Source organism: Sus scrofa, chromosome 14, assembly GCF_000003025.6.
Source record: "Sus scrofa isolate TJ Tabasco breed Duroc chromosome 14, Sscrofa11.1, whole genome shotgun sequence".
NCBI lineage: Eukaryota > Metazoa > Chordata > Mammalia > Artiodactyla > Suidae > Sus > Sus scrofa.
In genome coordinates this window covers 17,030,267-17,051,027 of record NC_010456.5, presented here as the reverse complement: position 1 = coordinate 17,051,027, position 20,761 = coordinate 17,030,267, and the positions used below count along the sequence as shown (strand labels likewise).

The 20,761-nt window shown below is 38.2% G+C and overlaps 1 protein-coding gene across 6 annotated transcripts in view; it reads left to right on the top strand.

Annotated features, from left to right (window-relative positions):
* GALNTL6 (polypeptide N-acetylgalactosaminyltransferase-like 6) overlaps positions 1–20,761 on the top strand; it is a 1,214,871-nt gene that overhangs the window by 1,096,697 nt on the left and 97,413 nt on the right. For all 6 annotated transcript variants that reach the window (XM_021072439.1, XM_021072442.1, XM_021072445.1 and 3 more), the window contains one exon: positions 5,185–5,302. In XM_021072439.1, the coding sequence (XP_020928098.1) occupies positions 5,185–5,302 (118 nt within the window). The remainder of the gene's footprint in view (positions 1–5,184; positions 5,303–20,761) is intronic.

Below are 20,761 nucleotides of genomic sequence, written 5' to 3'. Positions count from 1 at the left end.
TCCTGCATTGCTGTGGCTCTGATGTAGGCCAGTGGCTGTAGTTCCAATTTGACCCCTAGCCTGGGAACCTCCATATACCACAGAAGTGGCCCAAGAAGTGGCAAAGAAAAAAAAAAAAAAAAAAACGAAAGAAAGAAATCTGAATCTAACCAAAATAATTGGGAAAACAGAAATGATGTTCATAATGTAATTTCATATGTATGAAATTTTATTATTTAAATATTTTCAAAGATAACTGACTGCTTAAACAAAAATAATTATATGGCCTGGGATTTGTAACATATAAAAGTAAAATGTATGACATCATTGGGGGAGTAGAAATGAAAGGATACTATCAAAAGGTTCTTATAAAATATGGATATAGGTAAAATGTCCCTAGAAGGGAAACTGAAAAAATAAACATGGGAGTTCCCGTTGTGGCTCAGTGGTTAACAAATCCAGCTAGGAACCATGATGTTGTGGGTTCCATCCCTGACCTCGCTCAGTGGGTTAAGGATCTGGCGCTGCCATGAGCTGTGGTGTGGATCGCAGACACAGCTTGGATCCCATGTTGCTGTGGCTGTGGTGTAGGCCAGCATCTATAGCTCTGATTGGACCCCTAGCCTGGGAACCTCCATATGCTGCAGGTGAGGCCCTAGAAAAGACAGATAAATAAATAAATAAATAAATAAATAAGTATGATATAAACTGCTACAGCTACCATTAAAATAACAAAACAAAACAAAGAATTTTCATTGTCAAAAAAAGATACTAAGTAAAATCATGAAAAATATCCAAAAATCAAAAGAAGGAAAAGGAAACAACAGATGGAACAAAAAGAAAGCAAAGAAAAAATAATAGACTTAACACCTAACCACAAGAATAATCTTATTAAAAGTAAGTGACCTCAAAAACCCAATGAAAAGGCAGATATTTTTAATAGCAATATTCAATTATAATCTGCCAATAAGAAAACCGCTTTAAATATAGACACAAGTAGTGTAAAAGGTAAAATTAAAACATATACAAGGTTATAAATATTAGTGTTTAGATAGCACAAATCTAAAGAAAGCTGAAATGGTTATATTAACATCCAAGCAAAATCAATGTCTGAGTAGAAAATAATATTACCAGGGATGATAAAAGTTACTTTATAATGAGGATGAGGTCAACAAGAGCACATAAAATTCCAAACATTTATGCACTTATTAACAGAGCTACAAAATTCATGAAGCAAGAAACTGATAGAACAGCAGGGAGAAATAAACAAATCCAGAATTACAGTCATAGATTTCAATACCTTCTCTCAGTAATTGATAGAACAAGGAGACAGAAAATCAGTAAGAATACAGAAGACTTGAATAATACTACCAACTTTATCTAATAAATATTTATAGACCACTCCACTCAATAGCAACAGAATACACATTCTTGTCAAACATATATGGAACATTTACCAAGATAGTCCGTATTTTAAGCCATTTTAAAAAAATCCCAATAAATTTTAAAGGATTCAATTCATACTAAGTGTATTCGCTGACCACAATGGAATTATATGAGAATCAATAACAGAAAGATTTCCCAAAAAATCCCAAATAGTTGCAAACTAAATTACATGCTTCTATATAACCCATAGGTCAAAAAAAGAAAACAAAAAGGAAATTAGGGATTATTTTGAACATCATGAAACTGAGAACGCTGCATATCATTTTTTGTATGCCTGTGGGATTCTGCTAAAGCAGTACTTATGGGAGATTTATAAAACTAAATAGCTATGGAAAAAAGAAAGTCTCAAATCAATAATATCAGTTTCCACCCTAAGTAACTAGAAAAAGAAGGGTAAATTAAATACAAAAGTAAGTAAAATAATTAAACTAATAAAGACCCAGGAGAAATCAATGAAATATAAAGGTGAAACATAATAGAGAAAAATCAATGGAACCAAAAGCTAATTCTTTAAGCAGATCAGTAAAATTGACAAACCCCTAGTCAGACTGACTAGGAAAAAAAGAGAAATGATGTAAAGATGGTCAACAGCATTAATCATTATGGAAATGCAAAATAAAACCACGAAAGATACCACTGTACCCCTGTAATAATGACTACATTTCGAAAGACTGCTCACATCAAGTATTTGAAGATGGGTAGCAGCTCTAATTCAAACACAGCTGGTAGGAATATAAAGTGATACAACTACTCCAGAAAAGAGTTTGACAGTTTTATTAAAAGGTCAACCCATACCTACCATAAGACATAGTCATTTCACTTCAGGCATTTCCTCAAGAGAAAGGAAAGCAAACATCCACACAAGGATTAGTACACAAAATTCATAGCAGCTTAATTTCTAATAGCCCCGAACTAGAAACAACCCAAATGTTCATCAGTGAGTGAATGGATAATCAAACTGCAGTACACTCATGCAAACAGAATGTTACTCAGCAGTCAAAGAGGAAAGAAACTATTAACACACACGACAAGGAGTGAATCTCAAAATAATGATACTGAATGAAAGAAGCCAGACCCTCCCCAAGAAGAATACCTACTGTGTGATTCCTTCATATAAAATTCTAGAAAGTGCAAACTAATCTGTAGTGACAGATAGCAGATCCATGCATCCTAGAGGAAGGGAAGAGGAGAGAGCCAGGAGGGATGGGTTACAGTGAAGAGACTTTGGGGGGAGTGATAGATTTGTTCATTTTCTTGAATGTAGTGATGTCTACACAGGGTATTCATAAGTCAAAATTTATCAAATTGCTGAAAATACTTGCAATTCATTGTATGTCAGCTACAGCTCAATTAAGCTATTTCAAAGATTGATGGACAGATATAAGTAAATACATAAATAAATAAAAGGTTTGTTTCTTACCAGTCATTCACACTAATCAAGATAGGAAATTTGGGGAGTTCTCGTCGTGGCTCAGTGCTAATGAACCCAACTAATATCCATAAGGGCATGAGTTCAATTCCTGGCCTCACTCAGTGGGTTAAGGATCCAGCCTTGCCATGAGCTGTGGCATAAGTCACAGATGAGGCTCAGATCTGGCATTGCTGTGCCTGTGGTGTAGACTGGCAGCTGCAGCTCTAATTCAACCCCTAGCCTAAGAACTTCCATATGCCACAGGCGTAGCCCTAAAAGGACAAAAAAAAAAAGACAGGAAACTCTAATTTATCTGGGGCTTGGCTATAACATCAATGAGGGTAAAGGGGGTCCATTTGAATTTATTTTATCATGCCTCAAATTAACCAAAACTATGCTCCATGGGTGTTTTATAAGTTCATTAAGAAGACAAGATATTGTGTTTCCAACAAATTCTTTACAATAAAAATATCAATATAGGACTTTCTCTTGCTCAATAGCTATACTAGTTCAATACTAATGATAATTCTAGTTTGGAGAATCATTCTGCACAGTGTACATTCTGCGGCACCCTAGTCTTGTGTTTTACACAAACAAATAAGAATGTATTTGTAGGACTTAAGACCTTTCTATTTGTGGTTCAGGTTGAGTAGGATTGAGAACTTCTGATCACTTATCCCCAAGCCCTACAGGATTAAAGATTACCCTGAGCCAACATGCTCACTGGGGAATGGCACCCAGTACGTGGTAGTGTCCTAATTTATTCCAGTTACAGCTGCGATTCCCCTCTGAAATTCAGTGCGTGGAAATGGGAAAAGATTAGGCTGCTGGAGAGAGGGCTAAAGTAAGGGACATCTGGTTCTGACTTTTATTTCAAACAAAATATTTAAATGGCATGAGATTCTCTGTGCTATTTTTTGAGTTCCGCTCACTTTCTTAGGAGGGGAAAAACCAATCCCTCTCCTGCCTTATAATCTTTCCATCTATATAGAGTATACACATTTTTTTAAATCTTAAACTGAAGTAATTAGGCCAAGAACCATATGAACATGCAAAGTCTTTGAAATATATAATGCACTTAAACAAATTCAGGTTTATATCCCTCCAATGCCCCAGAAAACATTACCAAGAACACAACTTCAGTTGGTCTGTAAATTGGTGCATCTAACATATTTAGATATATTTTTAAATGTGTCTTCAACATTTAGTGCCTTGTATTCTTATGTATAAATATCCTTTATTTTGAAAAGTTTTCAGAACTGCAACAAAAACTATATTGACCCTGTGGGTTTTAACATATTTGCTTGGTCAGCAAAAGGGTGTTGTCTAATTGTTCTGTGCCCATATTTATGTCCTTGCCTCTCTTTACCTGCTAAACATTGAAACTGAAACAGTGTTGCAGTAAGAAAGTCAAAAGCATCGAAATCAGAGGACGTGGTCTAGCCCTGTCACCATCACAGCTTAGTTTCAACCTTGGGGAATACACCCCACCTCTCTCTGCCTGTTTCTCCAAACTATGCCCAGGGATGCTCTCTGTAGGGCTGCTGTGAGGACTAATCAAGGACAAGACTCTTAGCTGGTAGTCCAGCACATAGTGAACATTCAACAACACAAAAGTGCCTTGGAACTGCAAAATATCTTAGGTCCAAGTCCATTAATTATAAATTATCTCATTACATAGCACCCTGGAACTTCCAATGGATCCTAGCAAGAGCAGAAAAATATTATTTGATCAAATATTATTTGATCAAAAAATAATTTTTCCTGGAAAGGTAGACTTCAAAAAGTACATAATTAAAGTGAAAAAACCTATTTTAAATTCCAACTTTGGCATGTTAATTAAATAACTAGTGCTAGTTGGTTATTTTATTCTAACTGACTGCCTCGTAGTCTGTAAAATGGACATGGCCCCAAAATGGTGGGTGCTTGGTGAATATGCAAGGAGAACGAGATGAGATCAAAGATATGATCTACAAGTTTTCTGTACTTCTATCTGTCCGATGGTATAAGATCTCTCTTTCACTTTGAGGAACAGCTATAAAATTGATTGCTATTCCCCAATCTACCAGCCACTAGTCACCATGTACTTCTCTCTGATGACACATACAGAGTCAATGTGTGAGTTGCCCTGCAACCTGAACTGTGAAGTTCAAAGCTCATGGGGCTTCCAGGAGCAATCAGAGACTCAATGAGAACTCACGTCCATTCACAGAAAACCCATGCTGAAAGGCTCCCTGCAGTGACCACAGAAACTTACCCTGAAGTTTGCTCTTTTTTTTTCCCCCAAGCAAAATATCATTATCCCTGATGTCCATTGCCCTTTAAAGATTGTTTTATTCGTTTCACAGGTCTCCCGTTATGGCTGGAGGTCTCTTTGCTGTGGATCGAAAATGGTTTTGGGAGTTAGGAGGCTATGATCCAGGCTTGGAAATCTGGGGAGGAGAGCAATATGAAATCTCTTTCAAGGTAAGCCCCCAGCACCCTCTCCACACTATGTCAGCATCATTTTGACAATTCTGATAGAATGTCATTTTGTTTGGCAACCTATGTTATAAATTGACAACAAAAATAGACATGTCACTTCCCCACCTCAGCTTTTAGATGAGAGGAGATACTTCTTTCTGATCTTCCAAGGAAGCATAGTCATGCCTTAGATGAGATACATATGAGAAAGAATTCAAAATTCTATCTGCAGGCAGGGACCCTGGTGGTGCCAGCATGTCCCCTGCTCCATGGGCAGTATATCCCTTCTAAGGCACTTAGAACACAGAGACAGAGGGAAAGAAATTGAATTACTGGCGCTTTTGCCTTTGTGTTTGTTCTAGAAATAATAGCTCACATTTTTCTCATTCCACAATTTCAGGAACAAAGGAGTAATTTTAAAATGTGAATGATAAATTAAAGCTATCTTTATATAATTCTAAAGCAAGTGAGTCTTTATTTTTATCTGAAATTCCCCATGTTTCCACTTACTTGGCTCATAAAAACTCACTAAAATTATCAACTTTATTACATTTATTACATACACACACATATATACGATATACACACATAAATGATAGAATATCAAATTTCAGGGTTTGTAAATGAGAAAGACTTAGCACAACATGTGAAGACCAGATAGCCAAAGCAAAGCAAATATGCAAAAGCCTTTCTTTTTTCTTTTGTATTGCCATTATTTACATAAAAGATAGAGTGATTCTTGCAAGTTTTATCATATGGAAACCTCATTAAATAAATCAGCTTTTCTTAATTACCTTCATTATAAAAACAAAACAATTCTTGCTAAGAAAATAAAATGTATCCTGAATATGGTAACAGTAAAACTTAAGAATCCAGCTAAACTTTTTGAATTTATGCATAAAAACAGTGATAAAACTGACTTTTATGAAACTGTAACAACTGTCTTCAGTGTGTTAACAGAAATGTTATGTTATCCCTGGAGTGTCATAAAATAAATATTCCCAAAAAGAAACGCAGGAGACATAATTGCAGGCTTCAGGGCATTTAGAATTTTCTGTCTCACTGCTGGCAGTAAGCCTTGAAATTCTATTTATTAAATGAGTGCTTTTTTTTCACCATCACTGAAACACATCTAATTTCACATCTAAGTTACTTTTTTCTTAACCTTTGTATACATACATTTGCTCCATTGATTTAATGGTATGTGACATACCAAATGCTGAGTCAAGTGCTTTATATGCATTGTATAATTTAAAATCACAACGCTAAAAAGTGGGCATTATTCTATTTTATAGATGAAGAAACTGACATAAGACATTAAAGATTTTAATTTTTTTAAATTTTAATGATTAAATAAGCTACCCAGAATTGCCTTGGGATTAAAATGTTCTACTTCTGCTTAATTGCAGAGATGCAAAAACATAAAATTGTTCACTCAAGTTGTACCATGAACACCACTCCAACGTTCATGATGAACCTTTTGCTCTCTCTCTAACGGTTTCTTTCATTGAACAGAGGCGAGTATCTTCCTTATATTCTAAGAACACAGCAGCAAACTTTCTGCTGACCTTGGCAAAATATTATTGATGATCAGATATGGCCAAAGCTGGGTGCAAAGTTTACAATAATACTGCCCACTGGAAAAACAGAATATTACATTTGACTCCAGCAATAAGGGGAAATATGGCATTGATGTATTTGCAGTATTGTCAGAAGTCAATGAATGCTTTTTACTTCTCACAGATCAAGAGATTTTTTTCTTAGATTCTCTTAATTCATGAATTCTTTGAGATTAAAATGCTATTAAGAAACCTCTATTAAGCAGGAGAGACCTGGTTTTGAATAGTAAACTGGGTGTGGATAAAAGTACTACTGAAAGTCTGGAGAGTTTGCAGACTGGACATTTGCATTCTCCATCACAAGAGTATTTTTAAGACAAACATAAACTTGAACTTCTCACTTTCTGTCATTGCATCTATCACTTCTTTCCTAGGTGACCTGAAATTTTACTACCCCATTTCCTATATTTCAGTTATCTGTCATTCTGAAGGATATAATTGGAATGCAGTCCTGCTGTCTTTGTCTAGAAACCATGGCAACGGAACTAGAGGTTCAGGACTAAATTGCCCTGGGCTGTTTGGTTGGAATGACAGATTTTTTGGCGACAGCTATGTCTTACAGGGTCCCACTTCAGACACACCCCTTCCTCCTTCCCGCTATTGTGTGCTGACCTTGGGGTTCCTGTCCCTCCCTATTAGTATTTGTAACATGATGGGGACAAACTTAAGCAGGCTTTGGTAGAATTTGCACAGAAGATGAAGAATTTTCTCCGTGTGAGAGAAATCAAAAGAAATGTGCACAAGCATCTCTATTCAATGACATTAAAAATAAAAGAAAAATCAAACATCTGCATTTTTGGACATATTCCCTAAGTTGTAGTTAATTTTATAGTGCAAAGCACTGTAAGATACACTCAGGTCAGCCCTTGGGGTTTGGGAATGTGTATGGATAACTGAGCGTTCACACATCTGTTTCACACCATCATTGAGAGACTGTCGCACGTCTAAAACAGAAGCTCTAATTCAAAAGATTTCTGTCTGTGGTCTTTACCAGGCATCTGTGCTTGCTCTTTGAGCTTCAAGAATCATTTGACCAACATGCATGACAAGATGCCATAGCCGAATGAAACTATTTCCAGAAAACTCTGCCTTATATTAAGGACTCAGTTTTCGGTCAGACAGTATTTGGCTAAGAGGGTGCCCCAATTCTGTCTCTGTAAATATCTTTCCTTCCTTTTTCTAACTTCTGACTAGATTTCATGCCATCGCATAAAAGCCAACGCAGCATAATTTTCAGAAGTCAGTTGAGGAGTCTAGAGGAATGATCTGCCTGCACCAGGCTTAGTCTTCAATCTCTTTTAATATGAATCCAAACTCCTACTTGGCCCAGAATTATCCAGCTGCCTTTCAAACACTGCTAGGTTAGTCAGCTGCTAGCGAGGAAAAAGAAGCATTTAGCAGTCATTCAACAAGCCTTTACTGAGCATCTAATTTATGCCAGGCACTGTTCCGGGTACTCAATTCGCAGCTGCACCTGGAAACCAAGACAGACTGCAGAGTGTGGCATAAAAGAGGTAACCCACCTTTAATTAACGTTTTCCATTTAATTAATGTTAAAACCATCATGGGTCTCTGATTTCCCAGAGTGCCTTTTTTCACCCATTCCCCCAAAATAAAAGTCAAAATGTCAGCATTTTCAAAAGAAAAAGCTCCCCGGAGAATAAAAGTGAGTAATAAACACTGATAAGGCACCCACAAGACTTAGAATGAAGCCAGGGACCCTATTTCACAAAATTCTCTGGCATGAGACATACAGCTTGAATCTGGGTGCAAGAGCATGACATTTGGTTCATCCTTTTCCATCTGGGGAGCATGTCAACATGGTCCTCCAGGGGTCCACTATTTCCTGGGACACCTGCAGTCTGGGAAGAGCTTGTGACCACCAGCCTCAGCTCTGCAGAAACATTCAGGGCTGTAGGTACCACGAGTCTGGGCACCAGATGCCCTAGAGGGAGTCTTACGGACCTGGAAGCCCCACCGCCTATATCAGAATCCCTCTCCATGGACTGTGACCTCCCAGGCAACCACCTTTGTGTCACTTTTGTCTTTCCCGGGTGTTAAGATTCAGACATTTAAGGAAATTTTAACTTCCCTCTCACACGCTTTCAGCCTTTAGTACATTCCACAGGCACTTATCTATTGATTACAAGATTACCATGTGCTGACTCTGGGCTGTGCTCTTGTGATTCAAGGATACATGTGAGGAGGTTCTCTCCAGGAGCTACCTGGAGAACTAGTGCTGTTTGGGATCTATTTTATTTCCATATGCACGGTTATAGTTCAGGAATGTACACAGGAGCCTCTTCACCAGCCCCCTCCCTCTGTTCTGGCTCCTCTTTCAACTGATCTCCATTTTTCATCCGTTCATTCATTCCCTGAGCTACCCTTTTCCCCCTCCTAAAAGTTCACAGGTGCTCCTAAGGACCCCACAAATCAACTGAACACACTGAATCATAAACAGTGAAACTTCCCCTCAATGACCTGCCTCACCGAACCATCTCCACTTACACTGCAAACCAGCTTAACAGAGTGTTTTCCTTTCCTTTCCAGAAAAGATAAAAATGCACTTGTCCATCACTGTCTCTGTTTATTGTGGATATTTTAACCAGCCAGACTTTGTTCCATTCCTGAAAATTTTGGTTATCCTGTCTAAAGTATGAATCAGAAACCTTCACTGGGCATCTACATAACATACAAGCTAGACTCTGCAGAAAAAATGCAAGGGAAGCCCAGTAGAAGCCTTCCGATCAAGTACAGCTGAGTATTTTACCCATTAAACATAAACATCGATTAAAGAAAAAAGCACCAAAAATGACATTAAGTATCTCCTCTAAAGTACTGGAGTTCCCATCATAGTTCCACAGTTTCAAACCCCACTAGTATCCATGAGGATGTGGGTTTGATCCCTGGCCTCACTTAGTGGGTTAAGGATCAAGCGTCGCCATGAGCTGTGGTATAGGTCACAGACATGGCTCGGATGCAACATTGCTGTGGCTGTCGTTCTGATTCGATCCCTAGCCTGGGAACTTCCATATGCCACAGTTGTGGCCCTAAAAAAAAAAAAAAAAAAAAAAAAAAAAAAAAAAAAAAAATTTCCTCTAAAGAAAAACATATAAATAAATGTACACTTATTCACAGTGTCTTAAAGCAAGAGAGGCCAAAGCTTTTCCTCCTGCATTTGGGTCCTCTGATTGGGGTAAACTATAGCACCATGACCCACACCACATTACATCCTCAGTGGGCTCCAGTTTGGGTCCCTTTAAATTGGAATGAGAACCTGAAGACACCTAGGAGCTACCTTCATGCAAGAATAGAATCCCCCTGATTCTTTTATGATGTTACCCAATCCTTTTGGATTACTTTGCCCACATCCAATGGGACAGAAAAAAAATTTTAACAACAATTTCATCTTTCAAGTTCCTCAAATTAGTTTTGACATGAACAACTTGTTTTATAACAGTATTTCAAGTTGTGTTATCTCAAACTACATAATTACAATTTTTTAAAACTAGCATTATCCCGTTTGAGAAGAAATGCACTGCCTGTGACATACACACATAACTTAATGAGTGTGAGCAAAAGATTCCAAGTGTATTCAATGTGGCCTATACTGAATGGTGTTGCTTCACTGTAATGTGCATACCATCCGACATGCTTAGCGAAGGCATAGTGTGATGGTTAATACATTACACTGAGTGGAGATTCAGACCTTGCTGTCCAAAATGCTCAGTCTCCTGGGAGACATCAAGCTCACGTAGCAGAGGTGGGTGCATTGCTGCTTTTGCATGGAGCTAAATAACCCACTCATTGGCTTCAGGTTGGGGCAAGGCTCTCCCCTGGGGCCCTCATCCACACCCATCTGCCCTCTGTCTGAGGAGCTTATAGGTACCTAGTGGGGGGTTGTGAAACAACTTTAGTGCCATCCCCTTGTCTCTTACACTCCACACCCCCGTCCCACACACCAGTTCCCACTTCTATTTGCTAGTTGTTGCTTCTGTTCCCATCCCTTAGGCCCAATCTTGTGTAGTCTCTCTAAAGTAGAAAAAAAAAAAAATCAGTCCTAAAATAAGCCTCTGGGGTTTCTCTGAATCTTTGCTTCTACATGGCTGTGGCTGGAAAAGAAAACACTCCCAAAGGAAAAAAAATAGAAGCTGTAAAACACATTGAACATAACAAAGAGAATACTTAAGTATGCCACATGTAAATAAACATATCAGCTCAAAGAGACTAAACTATGTCTGGATTTTAATAGACAGCACGCATTTATTTTGTATCCCTTTATGACATAAAAATCTTTACCTGTGTCCCAAAGTCCTGGCCATTTTATTTTTCCGATGATGGTAATAACTGTTATTTGGTCCCTTAACAAGGAAAAGTAAAGGCTTAGCACTTAAAGGGCATTTAATTTCTTATTCCATTCAACACTAATGCAAGGTAAAAATATAATTTCTACTCATAATTGCAGAGACATGCTATTATCTAGTTAATATCAAAGCAAGGAGCAGAATTTGGGTTTGCTCTCAAAACCATTAGCCTAATTTCTCTTTGCTGGAAAAATAGAAGACTTTATGCCCTTGGTGCAAAAAAGTGGCTACTGCCATTCTCTGAAACTACTTTTAAAAAGAAAAGCAGGTTCTTCTGGTCTGATTTTTATTAAATATGAGGGCTGACAACTCTTGTTATGACTTAATGTAAAATGTAATGCTTTACTATCTTTAAAATGCAATGGTTATTCAATAAGGATTGGGTAACACAATTGGGACTAATCATTGAGTATACAACATTTAGCTCTTTATTCAATCAAACAAGATAAAACCATCAATTTGGAATTGTTATAACTCAGTGAACTATATAGTCTAGAGCTTAACTTCATTAAAGAGCTTCTCAAGAACAAACATGGATTTTATTTATTTGTATTTAGAAAATCAAAATTAATAACCCCACTAAATTAGTTACATTTACAATTTCCCTACATAGTATATAACAATCAAAAAAATTTAAGTATATTTATCATTCAACAATTAAATGTTATACAATCACAATTTATACTTTTAAACTGGTAAGAAAGGTCTTCTCTCAGATATCATGCAACACGAAAAAAGGAGAACATGAAATAGGAACAAAAAAACCCTTAACTTTACCCTTGACAAAATGATCAGAGAGCTTACCCTCAACCAAAGTGTATGAGGAATCTTACGGTGTCCAGTAAGATCAACTAAGTGATGGTAAAACAGGGGCGTGGTTGGACAGAATGACCACCCTACAAAGCATATTTGAAGTCAGCAGATCTCAATTCCCCAAAGCAATGGTACATCCTAAGGGGGGAAACCAACAATCACTTCTTTGAAACACTAGTAACAGATGTGACTGCTGGTGGCCAGAGCTTCTCTGCACTGAGTTGGCACCAAGAAAGGCAGCAAATGGGAGGCCGAGGACAGTTTTGAAGAGGGTTTATACAGACCAGCCATATTTTCAGGAAGCAGATTATTATTGAGGCAGAATAGAAGAAAGATACTTGATTTTGTGAGCAGCTCCACAGTAGCCAATTCCTGTTGGATGCAGACAAATACTGGCTGAAATAATTCACTCACACACAAAATTGTGCATCTTAAAGGGAATGCCCACTGTAATTGGTGAGAAAAATTCACCCTATTCAAAGATCATAATAATTTTTTAAAACATTACAAGAAAAAAAAGGAGAGAGGACTAGGAAAGGGTACCAAAATCAAAAATCATGCTACATTGCTATAAGTCATTGACTCTGTAAAACAAGATGAAATGCTGAGCTTTCTGAGATTAAGCAAAATATCAAGAGGGAGAGAGAAAAGAAAGAGCAGCAGTCAGGATTTAGTGAAGAAGAAAAAGGAAAACAAAATGAAGGCCACATTGAAAGCATCACAAAAGAGAAGGGATATTTTACTAGATAGATAGATAAATAGATAGACAGACAGACAGACAGACATAAAGGATAAGACTGAATAAATGGAATAAAGTTAAAAGTAGTAGAGAGGAATGATATGGAGGATAAAGAGCTCATACTAATGTTCCCAAGGAAAAGAAGTTAAATTAAAAGATCAGATTTCAAGATCTAGGAGACACAGCTGAAGCAGTGTTCAGAAGAAAAGGTAGATTCTCAAATTCTTACATCAACATTAAAAAAAAGAATAAAAATAAACTAAACATCCATATCCAGCTTGCAAAACAAAAATTAATTAAGCCTAAGGAAATAAGGATTTTTTTTTGTCTTGTCTTTTTTTTAGGGCTACACCTGCAGCATATGGAGGTTCCCAGGCTAGGGGTCTAATCATAGCTGTTGCCGATGGCCTATGCCACAGCCGCAGCAACCCCAGATCCAAGCTGCGTCTGCAATCTACACTACAGCTCATGACAATGCCAGATCCTTAATCCACTGAGCAAGGCCAGGGATCAAACCTGCAACCTCATGGTTCCTAGTCGGATTCGTTTCCGCTGCACCATGATGGGAACTCCAAGGATAAAATATTAATAATCACTAAAAAATTAATCATTTAGAAAACCTCAAACTAGTAGTTAAGAGCTGTTCTTTAGAGCCAAAAATAAATCATTTAACAAGAGATAGATAGCTATGGCGACAGATAAATTAATTAGAAAATGGCTAATGGACATTTATAAAAAAGAATATATAAACCCAAAATCAATAATGGGGGGAAGTAGGAATTTCAGACATTTAAATAATCATAAGAGATTACTCTGCTCAGTAGAATAACAAGAAAATTTCTGGGGAAAAAATGATAGGGTCTAACGTAGCAGATAATCGAATACGTAATAAAACATGCATGAATAGACAGAGGTTATCTATGGCAGAGAATTTAAATAGACCCAGATACATGTAGGAACAGAGCAGAAGATAAACGTTTCAAATCAAGAGGAAGAGAGTGGGTCCCTCAGTAAATAGTATGGGACAATTACAAATCTGGAGGGAAAAAATAATGAATCCCCTACGTGAAATGACACAGGTACATGGATATTTATTTCAATATTGTTTTTATTGATGACAAATGGAAAAATGCAAATAGCTATCGTAGGGGACTAATTAATCATTATTTACCTATACTGTGGACTGTAGCATTGCCTTTAAAAAGATTGCAATAATTGTATTCTTACAAGAGTTCCCCTTGTGGAACAGTAGGTTGAGAACCCAGCATAGCGTCCATGAGGATAACAGGTTCCATCCCTGGCCTCGCTCAGTGAGTTAAGGATCTGGTGTTGCCACAAGCTGTGGTATAGGTCATAGATGAGGCTTGGATCCAACATTGCTGTGGCTGTGGGGTAGGCCAGCAGCTGCAGGTCCAATTCAACCCTTAGCCTTAGAACTTCCATGTGCCACAGGTGTGGCCATTAAAAAAAAAAGAAAGAAAAAAAAAAGTTGTGTTTTTACTAATGTGAAGTAATATCCAAATCTATTTCTGTTAAAAAAAGTACAAACATATGTACAAAAAAGAAATATGGAGGGAAGATAAACTTTTATTATTTATATTTAATAATTTATATATAACATGTCAAAGTACATATGTAAGAACATAAAAATAAACTTATAATATCAAGTTCATATTCAGACAACAGTCACAGATGTATCCACAAATCCAGGAAATATTTACTGAGTACCTACTGTATGCCAGACACTGAGACATGTTCTCTATCTCATGGTATTTAGCCTGAGGAAAGACAGATTATAAAGAAATAAGTCAATAAGTCAACAAGATAATTTCTGAAGTTGGTAAGTGCTAAAAGGAGTTCAGCCAGCCAACATTACAAAGTAGGAGCTCCAGACAAGGAATGGTTATATTTGGCATAAGGTTTTTAAAATATTTGTTTGTATACCCCAGGGAGAAGACGGGGGAAGAGGCTGCAATGTTTACTGGCCCTCAGGCTCTTACTCTTACAACTTTGAGGGGCTCCCATCCAGACACCCCCACAGTACTGTTTGCAACAAATGCTCTGTGTGTTATGGGACCACAGATTTGCAGGAGAAACTACAAAATAACAACACATGAACATCCCAAAGAAAGGAGGCTATTCCCTGGGGCCCTGACCCCAAGCTGGTCCCTCAATCCCCTCTCTCCCACAGTTGTTAATTTCCACACAACTAGTTCCCAAGACAAGTCCCTAGTACCCTGGCAGAGAACCTATAGTTTTAATTAATAAGCATTTTTCACTTTCTCCACATATTGTCTGAAAATATAAAAACTCCCTGGGTATTTAATTTATACTCCTGAAATAGGTTATTGGCTTCCCTGGAAGGGGGTACAACTCCAGCCCATAGTGGAAGGTATTCTTTCCCCCTTGAACCACCTCTCTTGTTAAACTTTCAATGATGATGCTTTGTACAAATGGTTTTGTTAGGAATAAATTCAGTCTTATAAAATGTGCTCATTAGAAATCCTTTATATGCCAGAGATGATTCTAAAATATTTCATACGCCCCCTCATTGCTTTTATGAGACAACTATATTAAAAATCCTCTCCTTACTTATGAGACTGCAAAGTACCTTGGAGTGCCGTTGCATTTTGTGTCTAAAATGTGACAGAAGCCTTTTTATGGCACACTGTACACCTTCACACACACAAGAAAATACCTGGAGCTGTTCTTGTGAGGTTTTTTCCCTGCAATATTTAGCCTCAGTCACATAAAAATAACCATTCTAATTCAACATGCCCAGAATTGATCTTCCAAAGAAAATATTAAAATGACTCTAAACTCATCCAGAAACTCAAAGATAAACAGAAACAGCTGCTTAATGTCTCACAAGCCAGTCTGAGATTCGTTTCAATTACCCAACAAAAGGTACCTCAGGTGAAACAGAGCATTTTCAAGTTAAATTTTATGTCCATGGGATAGAAGCCCAGCAGCAAGTCTAGATTCCTTTCAATTGCTACTTCCTTTATGTCTGACGGCATTTTCCTAATTCCCTATTTAATTTTATTTTAGCTTTTATAGAAAGCTGTAAAGTGAGCAGGATATTACAATTGACACAGCATTACACAGCTTTACACAGTACCTGTGTTCAGGGCAGTTTAACTTCCTATCAAAATCTCTTTCTAATATTGAGATCTTTACGAATTTCTGTATTTTTCTGGTTGCCATCTTCCCCAACAAGAAGAATGAAATACCCAATATCCATCAACAGAGGAGTGGATTAAGAAGATGTGGTACATATACACAATGGAATACTACTACTCAGCCATAAAAAAGAATGAAATAATGCCATTTGCATAATTAGAGATTCTCATACTTAGTGAAGTAAGTCAGAAAGAGAAAGACAAATACCATATGATATCACTTACATGTGGAATCTAAAATATGGCACAAATGAACCTATCTACAAAACAGAAACAGACTCACAGCCACAGAGAACAGACTTATGGTTGCCAAGGGGGTGAGGGAAGTGGGATGAACTGGGAGTTTGGGGTTAGTAGATGCAAACTATTCAATTTAGAATGGATAAGCAATGAGGTCCTGCTCTACAGCACAGGGAACTATATCTAGTCTATTGGGGTAGAACATGAAGGAAGATAGTATGAAAAAAAAAAAAGAATGTATATATATGTATGACTGGACCACTTCGTTGTACAACAGACATTGCACAACATGGTAAATCAACTATACTTTAACAAATTTTTAAAAACGAAATACAATTTAATCACTCTAATGGAAGTCAGTTTTCCCCATCCCCTGGCACAAGATATATGTGTAGAAAATTACCCCCAAAACCCTCCATACACTTCTCAAGCCATCACCCAAATCCCCATGACTATCCTCTTAAATGGAGCCTGGGGGTGTAACAGGCATCCGCTTCAGAGGTATAAGGATTTGATTCTGAGACTCAACATCAAGATAAGCAACCTCCAACACACAAGGTTGATGTAAGTTGACCACATAACTCCCTCCCTCCAAACTAGGAGAGTGACAATTGAGAATACAATCCCCACCTCCCCCCACACGCAGTAACCAACGTGCATGTTGTCATAGCCTAATCCCTCTCACCCAGGTCAATGTGTAAACCACAACAACCACCCCAAAGTGGCCCCCATGTGCTAGAAGAATAAAGCTGGTCCACTAGGGAGGCTCCAGCATATGACCACCATTCCTGAGCACCTATTATGTGCCAGATAAAGATGCTGTGTGATTACTTAACTGAGTCCTCAAGCCCTCTTATAAAGGAGACACATTACCCCAACTTTACAGAAGAGGAAGATGAGACTCAGCAAAGGGTAGTAACCTGCCCGGTTCAAAACCTAGTCCCAAATGCCTTTTGCACTGTTCCATATCCTGAAAGCATGCCAACTTCTCAAAACAAAAAAATACCAGGTACTGACACCTATGGTCAATTAATCTTTGACAAGGGAGGCAAGAACATAAAAATATGGGAAAAAGAAAGTCTATTCAGCAAGCATTGCTGGGAAACCTGGCCAGCTGCATGCAAAGCAATGAAACTAGAACACACCCTCACACCATGCACAAAAATAAACTCCAAATGGCTGAAAGACTTAAATATACGACAGGACACCATCAAACTCCTAGAAGAGAACATAGGCAAAACACTCTCTGACATCAACATCATGAATATTTTCTCAGGTCAGTCTCCCAAAGCAATAGAAATTAGAGCAAAAATAAACCCATGGGACCTCATCAAACTGAAAAGCTTTTGCACAGCAAAGGAAACCAAAAAGAAAAAGACAACTTACAGAATGGGAGAAAATAGTTTCAAATGATGCAACCGACAAGGGCTTAACCTCTAGAATATATAAACAACTTATACAACCCAACAGGAAAAAAAGCCAATCAATCAATGGAAAAATGGGCAAAAGACCTGAATAGACATTTCTCCAAAGAAGATATACAGATGGCCAACAAACACATGAAAAAATGCTCAACATCGCTGATTATAAGAGAAATGCAAATCAAAACTACCATGAGATACCACCTCACACCAGTCAGAATGGCCATCATTAATAAATCCACAAATAACAAGTGCTGGAGGGGCTGTGGAGAAAAGGGAACCCTCCTGCACTGTTGGTGGGAATGTAAACTGGTACAGCCACTATGGAGAACAGTTTGGAGATAACCTTAGAAATCTATACATAGAATTACCATATGACCCTGCAATCCCACTCTTGGGTATATATCCAGACAAAACTCTACTTAAAAGAGACACATTCACCCGCATGTTCATTGCAGCACTATTCACAATAGCCAGGACATGGAAACAACCCAAATTCCATCAACAGATGATTGGATTCGGAAGAAGTGGTATATATACACAAAGGAATACTACTCAGCCATAAAAAAGAATGACACAATGCCATTTGCAGCAACATGGATGGAACTAGAGAATCTCATCCTGAGTGAAATGAGCCAGAAAGACAAAGACAAATACCATATGATATCACTTATAACTGGAATCTAATATCCAGCACAAATGAACATCTCCTCAGAAAAGAAAATCATGGACTTGGAGAAAAGACTTGTGGCTGCCTGATGGGAGGGGGAGGGAGTGGGAGGGATTGGGAGCTTGGGCTTATCAGACACAATTTAGAATAGATTTACAAGGAGATCCTGCTGAGTAGCGTTGAGAACTTTGTCTAGATACTCATGTTGCAACAGAACAAAGGGTGGGGAAAAAAATGTAATTGTAATGTATACATGTAAGGATAACTTGATCCCCTTGCTGTAAAGTGGGAAAATAAAAAAAATTAAAAAAAAAACTGAGACCCTTTCAATAATAAAAAAAAGCTATGAACATCCAAAAAAAAAAAAAAAAAAAAAACACAGGTAAAGGCCATTATGAACCTTTAAGAGTTCTCATTTTTTTTATTTTGATGACATTTCTTAAAATTATTTTTTATAATAATCATACTGAATATTTCCTTCTAAATTTAATACTTATCAAGTGAAGATTAGAAAACCCAATTGTGATCACCTGAGTAGTTTGTTTCATTTTAGGATCATACCAGAGACATGTGGAGGCTCACAAGCTAGGGGTCGAATCAGAGCTATAGCTTCTGGCTACACCACAGCCACAGCAACACCAGATCCCAGCCAAGTCTGCAACCTACACCACAGCTCATGGCAATGCCAGATCCTTAACCATCTGAGTGAGGCCAGGGATGGAACCTGCATCCTCATAGATGCTAGTCAGATTCATTCTGCCGAGCCACGACAGGAACTCCCACCTGAGTAGCTTTTGACTGATGTGCTTGGTGCCCCCAGACACTCAAACCCTGACTATTCAAAGAGAGAGCTCTTTCTTTTCTTTTCTTTTTTTTAAGGCTGCACCTGTGGCATATGAAACTTCCTAGGCTAGGGGTCGAATCCAAGCTACAGATACAGGCCTATGCCAGAGCCATGGCAATGCCAGATCCAAGATGCATCTGCGACTTATGCCAAAGCTCACAGCAATGCCAGATCTTTAACCCACTGAGTGAGGCTAGGGATCAAACCTGCATTCTCATGGATACTAGTTGGGTTTGTAACCCACTGAGCCACAACAGGAACTCTGAAAGAGATTTTTGAATGTGGATTCTTTGGTTCACTAGAAGACAGAAGCCTGATACAGTCTAACTTAGAGGAAAAGGGAAATAGGACAGGACACTCAAGTAAGCAACTTGTGAAAAAGTCAAAGAAACAAGTGAGACTCTGGGAGGCCACCAGAAGCCTTTCTCTGAGTACTTGTCACCTGCCCCTCTCTGACGGATGCTCCTTCCACCCCTCAGGGATGGCCATGGGGAGCTCTCAGGCTTACATCTTCTGCTTCACCACCAGGGAGGTAATTCCAGTTTCATGAAATCTCAAGGAAGGTTTTCAATTAGCCTGACCTGAGTCAGCTAGGAAGGTAAGATGATTGACAGCCCAAATCAGGGGCAAAGGAGCAGCACAGGTCTGGGTATTTCCCCAAAGGAAAGAAGTCATTCTGCTACAGAAATCCAATTTTAAAGAGCTGGTGAAGAACTTTCATGTATTTTTGGAGTTCCCATCGTGGCTCAGTGGTTAACGAATCCGACTAAGAACCATGAGGTTGCGGGTTCGATCCCTGACAAGAGTGGGTTAAGGATCCGGCATTGCCGTGAGCTCTGGTATAGCTCTGGTGTAGGTCTCAGACACAGCTTGGCTCCCGCATCGCTATGGCTCTGGCCTCGGCTGGTGGCTACAGCTCCGATTAGACTCCTAGCCAGGGAACCTCCATATGCTGCAGGAGCGGCCCTAGAAAAGGCAAAAAGACAAAAAAAAAAAAAAAAAGAAAAAGGAACTTTCATGTATTTTTAGCGAATGGTAAATCCAGAAAATTTAAGCAAAAGACTTAAAATCTTGAGGAATATAGAAATAATGGTGGAGTTCCCGCCATGGCTCAGTGGCTAACGAATCTGACTAAGAACCATGAGGTTGAGGGTTTGATCCCTGGCCTTGCTCAGTGGGTTAAGGATCTGGCATTGCCGTGAGCTGTGGTGTAGGTTGCAGACTCGGCTCAGATCCCGCGTTTCTGTGGCTCTGGCATAGACCAGTGGCTACACTCCGAATCGACCCCTAGCCTGGGAACCTTCATATGCCGTGGGTGTGGCCCAAGAAAATACAAAAAGACAAAAAAAAATAAATTAATTAAATAAACGTAAAAGTAAAATAAATAAATTAATTAAATAAACATAAAAGTAGAAATAGTGGTAAAAAGCAAACACTCACCTCTACTGCATCTTCTAGGCAGTAGAATAATGAGTTAAGGGAAATGAGTTGTGTTCTTAAACCATAGTATTTTACCTAAAGAACCATTCTTAAGGTGTTTCAAGCCATTCTTCCCTCCCCAAAAATTATT